Source organism: Pteropus alecto, unplaced genomic scaffold (assembly GCF_000325575.1).
Source record: "Pteropus alecto unplaced genomic scaffold, ASM32557v1 scaffold164, whole genome shotgun sequence".
Lineage (NCBI taxonomy): Eukaryota > Metazoa > Chordata > Mammalia > Chiroptera > Pteropodidae > Pteropus > Pteropus alecto.
Window position 1 is genome coordinate 1,536,331 of NW_006439568.1, and position 10,939 is coordinate 1,547,269.

A 10,939-nucleotide genomic window follows, 5' to 3' on the forward strand; every position below is an offset into this window, starting at 1 on the left:
TAGTAACATTGTTTCTTCTACTTCTCTGAGGCCTCATTTTCTCATGGATTTCATCTTATTTATCTGCCTGTGGCTACATTTGTACTATCTTGTTCTCAGAAAGAGTTTGTAGAGGGGAGGAACCCTTTGGTTGCCCTGGAAGACTGCAAGAACCTTGTCAGTTTACAATCCACTCTCCACACTTTATATTTTTTTAAATAACATTACTTTGGTCCATAATCCCACTGCCCAGATTACTCTGATTAAGTAATCATAATATTAATACATGTATTGAAAAAAATGATAGTATATAAATGTAGAAAATTTTTTAGGAGAAAAAAATACTCCTAAATCTCACCTTATTTTTTCTACTTAGTGCTACATGTCGCATATTTTCCATCCCAGCCTGTGTAATTCAGTTCTGTTTCTACCATATGAACATACCATAATCTAATCAGCCTTCCCTCAGTTGACACTGGTGGGGTTTTTTTTCTGTTTCAAATGGCAGCAGATATTTTTATACATATATGTAGATGAATTTTTGCAAGTACATCTAGAGGGTAAATTCTTAGTAAGGTTGCTAGATTATAGATAATCGCATTTGACATTTTAATATATATTACAAAATCACTTTCCAGAAAACTTTCATTGAGGTAAATACAATTTTCTACATGCTATTTCTAATTGTTTCTTACCCTTTCCCCCCACCCTCTCTGTTGCCATCTTCCTGTTATCTGTCTCTCTGAATATCTCGACTTCTTTAATTAACAAAGGAGAAAGGCAAATGGATGAATAAATTATGGTATATTCACATGTATCATATATTTATATATACATGTTTACACTTTGGAAAATTGCACAGTAATGAAAATGAGAACTAGAGCATGGGTAAATTTTAGTGTTGGGAGTAGGGTAGCAGTTAGAGAAGAATGCAATTGAAAAGTCTATTTATATAAATTTTACTTAAAATAAAAACACTATATTATTTAGGGATATTCACATATGGTTAAAGACAAGTATGGAACCGATAACACCAAATTTAGATCATCACTATTTGTTAGTGGGGGGAAAAAGGGGGAATATAATCAGGAGGAGATATATTAAAGCTTCATTTTTTTTTTTTTTAAGCTGGAATATGAGATTTCCTTTTTAAATTTTATCTCTATATTTTAAGGTATTTCTTAAAAAGCAAAGGGAAGGACATTTATAATTATTAACCCTAGGGAGTCATTGCCCACTCTTAAATGAGAAAAACAAAATAATTAGAATGTTTTCTATTTCATGAAAAAAAGTATTATTTATCTCAAGATAGGTGCTTATTATTGGGTAATTCAACCATCTCTCTACAAACTAGTCATACATCATACTTATGTTATCTAAATCAAAAATTAAAATTCTCAGATAGTTTAATCTTTTAAAAGTGTATTCTCAACATTTGTACCTAACTCTCTTACCATATAGAGTGATTTTTCATAACAACATTTCTGTATTAGTACCAGTAGCATAAGGAAATACAGTAGTAAGACTAGAATTGATTGTTTTTTTTCCAATCTATGTGTTTAAAATACTACTGAAAATTTTTTTCAGGCTGTTGAGAAATGTATCATTTTTAAAGTTGGTAATACCCACTTTTAACTCTTTAAATTCTTTATAGATGAAATTGACAGTTCTTCAATGTCAGATGATGATAGAAAAGAGGTTGTAAACATTCAGACTTGGATAAACAAGCCAGATATCAAGCATCATTTTCCTTGTAAAGAAGTAAAAGAAAATGGACACATGTTTCCTAGGTACTTTTAAAAATGTCTTCTTTGGAAGTAAAATTGAATTTAAGGAAGTTAATAATATAAAACTAAATGGTAGGAGAAATTTTATTTATCCAAGTACCATAAAAAATAATTCCCTTCTGTGTGGTTGTCAACATGTATTATATGTCCTGATTTTTAAAAATACTTTTATGTAATTTTTTTGAAATTTTAAACAAGATGAAGAAACAATTGAATACCTTTCTGAGCCTCTCTTAGGTTCATCAGCTTTTAACTTCTTTTGACATTACCCCATCTTTTTTTATGTGTGTATATACTTACACACGTACACATATACTTCCCTTTTGTCCAACTATGTACAAGAATCTTACAGATATGACTCTGCCCTTAAATATAGTATAAATCTAAGAATATAAGCATTCTTTTACACAACTCCAGTATCATTATCACATCTTTAAAAACTTTAAAAACTAACATTCAGCACATAGACCATACTCAGGTTTTTCGGAATGCTCCCCAAAGAAGCTTTTGTAGTCTTTTTTTTTTTCTCCCTGATCTAAGATCCTGTCATGGTTTACACATTGCATTTGCCTGTTTTATCTATGTGGTCTCACCCAGTGTACAAAGTACTACCGTCAACTACCACTTACCCCTTTTCTTCATGATGAATGAATCCTTTGAGTCTAGGCCAGTTGTTCTGCAGAATGTCCCACGTTCTGGACTTGTCTGATATTTGTCTTACTGTATTATCCAAAAGTACATGAATATTACCACTATATTAAAAGTGAGCTGAAACACTAGGGTTTGTTTTTTTTTTTTTAAATAATTCTCTGCCCATTTTGCCTTCAGGATCCAGCTATTGAATATTATGAAATATGTAAGGCAGCCCAATTATTGCTTAGGTGGTCTTCAATATTAGGCATATGCTATGGTGTGTTGAAAAGACAATGTTTTATGAATATAGACATACTGTTAAAAATCTGAAAAGTAGCATATTCCATATAACATATAGAATAGATTCTAAAAAATCTGTTTATTAGTTTAATGATATCTAATTGTATTTTATTTTTTCTTATAAAATATTAAAACTTTGCTTTTAAACAGTTATAAGATTTATCTGGTAATAAAACAATTTTGTATACAGCTAAGGGAAAATTGAAAGCTTTTATTAGATAGCTTATTATCTATTAGATGTATGTTTTCACTCAAAAGTAATTTCATCTGGAGTTGAATATTTATAATTTGGGCTGTTTAAGTAACAACTGTTTTGAATGACATTTTTAAAACATTGCTTTTTTTTTTTTTTATGCTTTTTTTCATCTCAAGTCATCTGTTGGTTACTGCAACACATATGTACTGTTTAAGGGAGATTCTTTCCCGGAAAGGATTGGCTTACATACAGTCTCGACAAGCGCTGAATTCTGTAGTTAAAATTACGTCCAAAAAGAAACATCCTGAGCTAATTACCTTCAAGTATGGAAACAGCAGTGCTTCGGGAATAGAAATCCTGGCAATTGAAAGGTAAGATTTTTCTTAGGATAATACCTGACTTATTGAATTAGTTCATTATTAAATGTGGTTTATTTCTCTATTTTGGGGAATAGATATTGGAATACGATACTTGAACCACATTTATTAATATTCTTTGCTTTTTCTTCCATGTCTTTAGTTATGTGTGGTTTAGCCATTAGCACATGATTTCAGTAAGTGCCATAGCTAATTAAAGTTTTTAACAGCAGGGTCTTTAGGAATAATCTACACCAGCACTACACTAAATGCTAGTTTGCAATCAAATAAGAAGTTTGTCTCAGAATGTAAGGCAATATTTTTTTCTTTCATCAAATAATTTTTGTTTTGAAAAACTGTCAATGAACTAAGCAGTGTACTGAGTGGTCTAGTTCATTCACAGTTTGGCATAAGCTCCTTATCTCATTGTGGACCATGACAAATAGTTCATGGACTGGTACAAGGGCCATATACCACACTGATCTTGAAACTAAACCATCTTTGATCTTGTAGATAAAAATGTGAAACTAAGAGGGGTTGAATGACTTCCAAATCTTTACACCCAGCTAGTGATAGAACCAAATATAGCCCTGCTGATTCCTAATCTACAGTCCATTTCACCTTGCTCTAAACTATATGAAATGTCACCTTGTTTTTACATCTAGATTTTTCTTTTGGAATATGCTTTTGAGTATATGTTAATATAAGTTAAGGGGAGTACACAGGAGTGCATTTCTGCTGGCTTTGTAGGTTGAGGAAAGCTTCCTACTGGAAGTGACATCTAAGCTGAGTCCTAAAGAGAAAGCACTATATTTATATATAATTTTTTTCTTCACAGGTATTTGATTCCAAATGCAGGAGATGCTACCAAAGCCATAAAACAACAGATCATGAAAGTTTTGGATGCTTTGGAAAGTTAATATAAAGAAAAATTATTCCAAAAGAAATTAAGGCAACTGAGAGAAACATGGACATATTTTCCTGACTGAATACTAACTGGAGACTTTTGATTTGCTCATGGGATGTTTGAATAGCGGTCTGAAAAGTATAAATTATTATTATCAATCTCTGGACAGTTAAAAAAATTTTTAAATTTTCTTTTGCATTTTTGGTTTTGTAAAATAATTAATTATTAAGGTCAGTTATTAAATGACTTTGAAGTAATTGACCCTGTGCCCTTATGAACAAAGGGTGCAGAATACAGTTCTGTTTTGAAGAGCTGTTTTAAGGGAACATGCATCACTTTCAGATTTAGAAACAACCATTCACATATGTGTTTGCAGTGTCTTCACTTAAATTAGAGATAAGAGTTAGTTGAAGAGACCCCTTTAATTACTACATTTAGTTTTACCCACTGAGCAACATCAGAAACGAAAAAGTATTAATTACATAGATTAATAGCCTGCTGTTTGTTGTTAAAGAGTGAAATCTTTTTTAATGAAATGGATGAAGATTCCAGCCAACTCGGAAATTCAGTACAGCTAGTGAAATGTTGAAACATCAGTTTCCAAATCATCTTTGCATCATTAGCTAATAATTTGAACATGAAGTGCTTCAGATACTAAACTTCATCCTAATGGTTTCTAAGGAACAGTTAAAAGCTTTATAATAAGTAGGTAGGCCTGTTAAGATGATAGTTAACATTTTGGGGACAGATTGTATCTGTAAAAATGTCATTGGTCTTTATTACAAATGGAATATTTGATTTGGGATATTTCAAAACGGGTGTTGAACCCACACTGATTATCCTTGGTGAGATAATGGTCTGTGACCACACTAATACCCACTTAAATAAAAGCTAAATAATCAGAGAGCCGTATAAACTACAATTGTTTTTATCATCGCTTTCTGAAATTTCTTTAGTTTTTGTCTTGTCTTACTAAAATTCCAGTACTTTGAAACTATTTTCATTCTCTTAATATGACAAAACTGTAAAGTGATCTGCTTTATTTTACAGCTTCCTCAATTTAATTTATCAAGGTTCGTATTAGACACATTAGGTAAGAGAAACCCAGAAACATATTTGAGACCATGGAATGACTTCTGGTAAAATCTATTTGGGAAGTAGCAAATCCTTATAATTTGCCATGTCTTAAAATGTAATGGTTTATCTCTAAGGGGTTGATAAAAGAAATATTTAGATGTACCCTGTTTGCAGCCAGTTATTTTAATTTACTTAATGGAAATCAAGTGAATAAAAAGCAACATAGTTCAAGATATTTTATTCTGATATCTAATAAAAAACAGTTTACTTGAATGGTTGAAGACATTTGCATGAAATTGCACCTAGTGCAATAATTGGTATTTATAACTCTTCCTCCAACTGTATTTTTTTCCTTTTCTTGGTGCCCCCTTTAGAAATGTCCTGAAGTCTCATTTTTTGCCCATTTCAGCAATGGGACTTTTTTCATAATATTAATGTAAAGATGTTTGTGTTATCGTTTATAAATTACAATTGTAAATAAACCAGTACTGTTTGCTCAAAACTTTATTCTTCATGACAGTCACGCTCTCTCTCCTCTTCCCCATTTGTAAGTCTGTAGATACCAAAAAATCAAGGGCTATCCTTTCAGTAGAATTTAAATGTTCAGATTTCAGGTTTGAAAGTGTTAGATTCCTATTTCTGTTCATCTAGATGAGGATGGGGAAAGAGGTAGTTTAACACTAATGATGTTAAATTCCACATGTGGTACATTGAACTTCTCTTGAATACAATTTATTATCTGTAATAACACCACAGGTATTAGTCATGAATATTAAATGAAAATACATTTCCTTGATTGTATTAGGCACTTATGTAGCTCATCCTCCCTTCATTGGCTCACTAACCACAGAACTAGAATTCACTCTGGGATAGCCACCTGTCATGGACTCAGGATTGCAGAGGTTGCAATATTCTGAGGTTGGTATTATTTTCTGTATTTTCCAATTGAGAAAACCAAGGCTCAAAGACATTGAGTGACTAAAAAGAGAAAGTGTCCCTTTCTCTCTTCCCATTCCCTGGGAATTATTACTGCTTATTAAGTGTAAAATGAATTCTGTATATAGATCTGATGCCACCTGCCCACCATTAATAAAACATGTTTTCTGGTAGGAGTGATAAATTTGTACTGATTTACTCAACCATTTTTGCCACTAGTGTGTTTCACACAGGACCTTTAATTCCTTAGCATGATTTTCTAACATACTGAATTAACCAGCCATAGATTGGCAGGTTGTTGGTTTTTTCTTTTTAATTGACAGTTTGATTTGGGGGGAACCCAACTCCATAGCTTGAATGTGTGATGAAAGTAAAATCTCAGCTTTACCATTAACATTTCATTTACCATGAAATTTTTAAAAATAACATCTTTATTGAAATATTCATATACCATAAAACTCAATTTTTTAAGTCTACAATTCAGTGATTTTTATGGTATACACAGAGTTGTGCACCCATCACCACTATTTAATTCCAGAACATTTCATCATAAAAATACCATTTACAATAGTTCAAAGCATATCTATGTAGTTCAGAGATATCTATGTGTAAGACTAACAAAACATGTAGGATCGACCTGTATACTGAAAACTACAGAATGCTTATGGAAGAAATCAAAGACCTAAATAAATGGAGAACATGCTGTGTTCATGGATTGGAAGATAGCATAAGATGTCATTTCTTCCCAATTGAACTATAGATGTAATTTAATTGCAGTCAAAATCCTAGATTTTTTGTTAATATAGACAAGCTGAATCTAAAATTCACATGGAAAGGCAAAGGAACTAAAATGTCCAAAACAATTTTGAAAAGTTAGAACAACGTTGGAGGACTCACACTACCCAATTTTATGATTTACCATAAAGCTTCAGTAATCAAGACAGGTGTTGGTGAAAGGAGAGAGATGTATCAATGCACAGAACACATAGTTCAGAAATGGGCCCACGTAAATAATGCTTAGTTGTTTTTTGGCAAAACTTCAAAGGCAAATCAATTGAGGAAGGATAGTCATTTCAACATACGAGGTTGAAAGAACTGGATATCCATAAAGGAATAAATCTCAACCTGTACCTTGTACCTTATACAAAAATTAACTCAAAGTGGAACATATAGTTAAATGTAAAATCCAAACCTATTAAACTAATAGATGAAAATGTGAAAATTTTCATGACATTGGGTTACACCAAGATTTCTTCAATATGAAAAGTATAATCCATTAAATTTTTAAAATTTGACTGTAAAATCAATCAACTTCCCATTTGCCCTGAAAATACTTGCCAGCAGTGTTTGTGGCTGCAGCATTTACCCCGAAGTAGCTTGCAGATTACAGTCCTAACTTTACCCCCAAAGTTTGCCACGACATATCATTATCACATCTTTAAAAACTTTAAAAACTAACATTCAGCACATAGACCATACTCAGGTTTTTCGGAATGCTCCCCAAAGAATCTTTTGTAGTCTTTTTTTTTGCTCTAGTATGTCAATAGTCCTTGGAAACAAATGACATCATTCTATTTATAGCATTCTATTTATAGCATTCTGTTTCTAGTAGTGGTATTTCCATTTACAAAATATAGCAATTCTTGATCGCTGAAAATATCAAATCCTAGAAAACAGCATTCCTACATGTGATGTTAATGCTGGCAGTGAGCTGCACTTTTTTTTTTTTTTAAACAAAAAGGGTTAAAACATTTTGCTCTGCAAAAGACACTGTCAATAGAATGGAAAGATAAGCAGTATACTGGGGGAAAAACTTGCAAAACTTAACCTAACGAAGGATTTGTGTTGAGAACATATAAAGACTTTGAAAACTCAACAATAGGAAAACAAAATGGGCAAAAGATTTAAACAAGTATTTCAAAATAGATATATGGATGGCATATAAGCACATAAAAAAATAGCCATGGGAAATGCAAGTCAAAACCACAATAATACTACTGCACACCTAATTAGAGTGGCTGAAATTGAAAACAAAAGCTGATGATAACAAGTGCTGTGAGTATGTGGAGCAACTAGAATATTTATAACATTGCTTGTGGGAATACAAAATAGTACAGCCACGCGACTAAAGTTTGGCAGTTTTCTAGAAAGTTAAAAATACATTTATCATATGATCCAGCAATTCCACTCCTAGGTATTTACTCTAGAGAAATTAAAATTTATGTTTGCACAAAAACCTGGACAACAATGTGTATAGCAGCTCAGTAATTGCCCAAAGCTGGGAACAAGCCAAATATCCTTCAGTATGTTAACAGATAAACAGATTAGTATATCCATCCAGTGTAATAGTGCTTAGCAATAAAAAAGAATAACTTGATATATGTAAAAACATGTGTGATTCTCAAAGGCATAATGCCACATGAAAGCAGTCACTCAAAATACTGTTATAATTCATTTGTATTACATTCTGGAAAAGGCAAGATTAAAGGGACAGAACTGATGAGTGGTTGCCAGGGGTGAGGAAAGAGTTTGATTATGAAGGAGCAAAGGAAGTTGTAGGGTGCTAGAACTGTTCTGTATCCTGCTTGTAGTGGGGGTTACACAAATGTATAATGTATTAAAACATAGAACTACATCCAAAAGATGGGAAATGAAAATATTTTAAAAGCTCATTAATAGGTTTTCAAAATCTGACATTTCTTAGAATTTTCACATTCCTTATTTGATCCTTTCAACTAATTTATGAAGAGGCAGAGTAAAGAAATTTAAACTAATCTAATTTTTACGAGTGTGAAGTATCACTGTATCTCCAGTGCGTACATCAATGCCTGACATGTAGCGGTGGTCATCCTTTATTTGCAGAACAAATGAATGAAAACAAGAATAGCAGGGTTTGCAAACTGGCTGCTTAAGGCTAAATATGACGTTTTGTGTGGTCCACACAATTTTTGATATTTGAACTAAGTGGCAACATTTAAAAATCAGTTTTGTGACCCTCATAACAATCTTATGCTGTGTGTTCTATTATTCCCATATTATGGATGAAGAAATTAAGGCACAAAGAGGATAAGTGATTTCTAAGATGATGCAGCACAAGAGTGGTTTAAAAACAGTCTAGTTACAGCACTCCTGGCTGGAAAACCGCCCCTCTCTTTGGGGTATATGCTATCTTATGTCTTCACCTCCTGAGTTACACAGGGCTGCAGCCTTCTTTAGCGGGGCCGTCTCCTAATAAATTGTACATTCAATAAATCTTACTTTTTCTCAAAAAAATAAAAATAAAAACAGTCTAATTCCAGAGTTCATGCTTATAACTGCTACACTAGGCCCAATCTTTTTGCTGTAGGATGGCCTGGAAACGGTAGGCCAGATCTAGTGGCCTTTTTCAGTACATTGCTCATTTTTTTCTCTTCAAGTCACCAGCTTCATTCCATAGGTAACTTTCTATTCCATGTAGGTATATTGTTGGTATTCTTACCTTAAGTAACTTGCCTAAAGTCACATGACCTTTCATGATGGAGCAAAATTTTGAACTCATGCCTTCTGATTTGTAGACAACTGCATCAGAAATTTAGAAACAATTATATATATGCATATATATATATATACACATATATATACATACATGGACCCTCTCCCTGTACAAAGCTCTTAAACCCAATATGATAATTTCCCAGTATGATCCTTAGTTTTCTTGTAGTATCTCTCCTTGGATCTTTGCCACTCTTAGATTTTCTGCTCTTGTTCTGGGGCAGATTATTCCAATTCTTCCCCCTGATTTTCAGCCTTTCATCTCTGACTATTAGTCATTTGCATACCTATCCCCCAAAATTGAACTCATGTTCCCCTAGACTAACTTTCCTAATACTATGAAGGAGTGATTGGAGGATAAGATGGTGATGGAAAGGAGACCAGTTATAAAATTGTCTGTAGCAGTCTCCTCCAAATGAGGAAGGCCTAGCCATGGATAGTGGTCATGGGGATAGAAAAGGAGGCAGCAATCAAGGGATTTTCAGGGGATTAAGTAGGTCCCTGTACTGAACCAGAGGCTGGGGATAAAAGACTTGAAAGACATAGAAATGACATATTTAGCGGGGTAAGGGATAGGGAGTAGAGAGAATTGGAAAATGGCACAAATGGTGCCTATAAGTAAATGGGAAAAGCTGGGAGGAGAAGCTCTTTTAGAGATGATAAATGTAGTCTGACAGTTGAGTTTGACTTGATCTCAAGACATAAATAGAGATGACTTACAGGCAACTGGAAATACAAGAATAGCTCCCCTGGAGTAAAAATAGAAATTGGACCAGCCTGGAAATGGTCATTAAAGCTGTGAGACATGGTTGACAATACCAGATTTTTAGCTGGGCTTTAGAGATCCATTTAGTTCAGTAGTTTTATTCTTTGGCTACTTTTCAAATGTCACATGGAAGGGAACACAGAAACACAAAGACAGAGCTGCTGTGGTTGAAGGGGTAGGGAGTAGAGTGGTTGCAGGGAAGACTGCACAAACTGGGTAAAGGTCCTGAGAGTGAGGCGATTTGCCCTAGGTATTAACCTCAAATTAGTGGCAGAGGCAGAACTCAAACCCAGCAACTAGCTTTTCCATTCTGCTCGCAAAGTTCTAAAGGAAGGCTCAAGAATATAGTTTTCATTTTTATCTTTCATTATCACCTTTCCCTTCTTTAGAAATGACCCTTAACCAAGTCAGCAGCTTCCCTGCATGAGTATAGGGAAGATGGCACTCACAGGTTCTTTATCTTGATGGCCC

General features: G+C 33.3%; 1 protein-coding gene across 3 annotated transcripts in view; it reads left to right on the forward strand.

Annotated features, from left to right (window-relative positions):
* Nucleotides 1–5,737, forward strand: part of TBC1D23 (TBC1 domain family member 23) — a 48,120-nt gene extending 42,383 nt beyond the window's left edge. For all 3 annotated transcript variants that reach the window (XM_006916547.2, XM_006916548.3, XM_025050120.1), the window contains 3 exons: nucleotides 1,634–1,769; nucleotides 3,072–3,266; nucleotides 4,090–5,737. In XM_006916547.2, coding sequence (XP_006916609.1) covers nucleotides 1,634–1,769; nucleotides 3,072–3,266; nucleotides 4,090–4,171 — 413 coding nt within the window. In that variant the 3' untranslated portion in view covers nucleotides 4,172–5,737. The remainder of the gene's footprint in view (nucleotides 1–1,633; nucleotides 1,770–3,071; nucleotides 3,267–4,089) is intronic.
* Nucleotides 5,738–10,939: the final 5,202 nt, after the last annotated feature.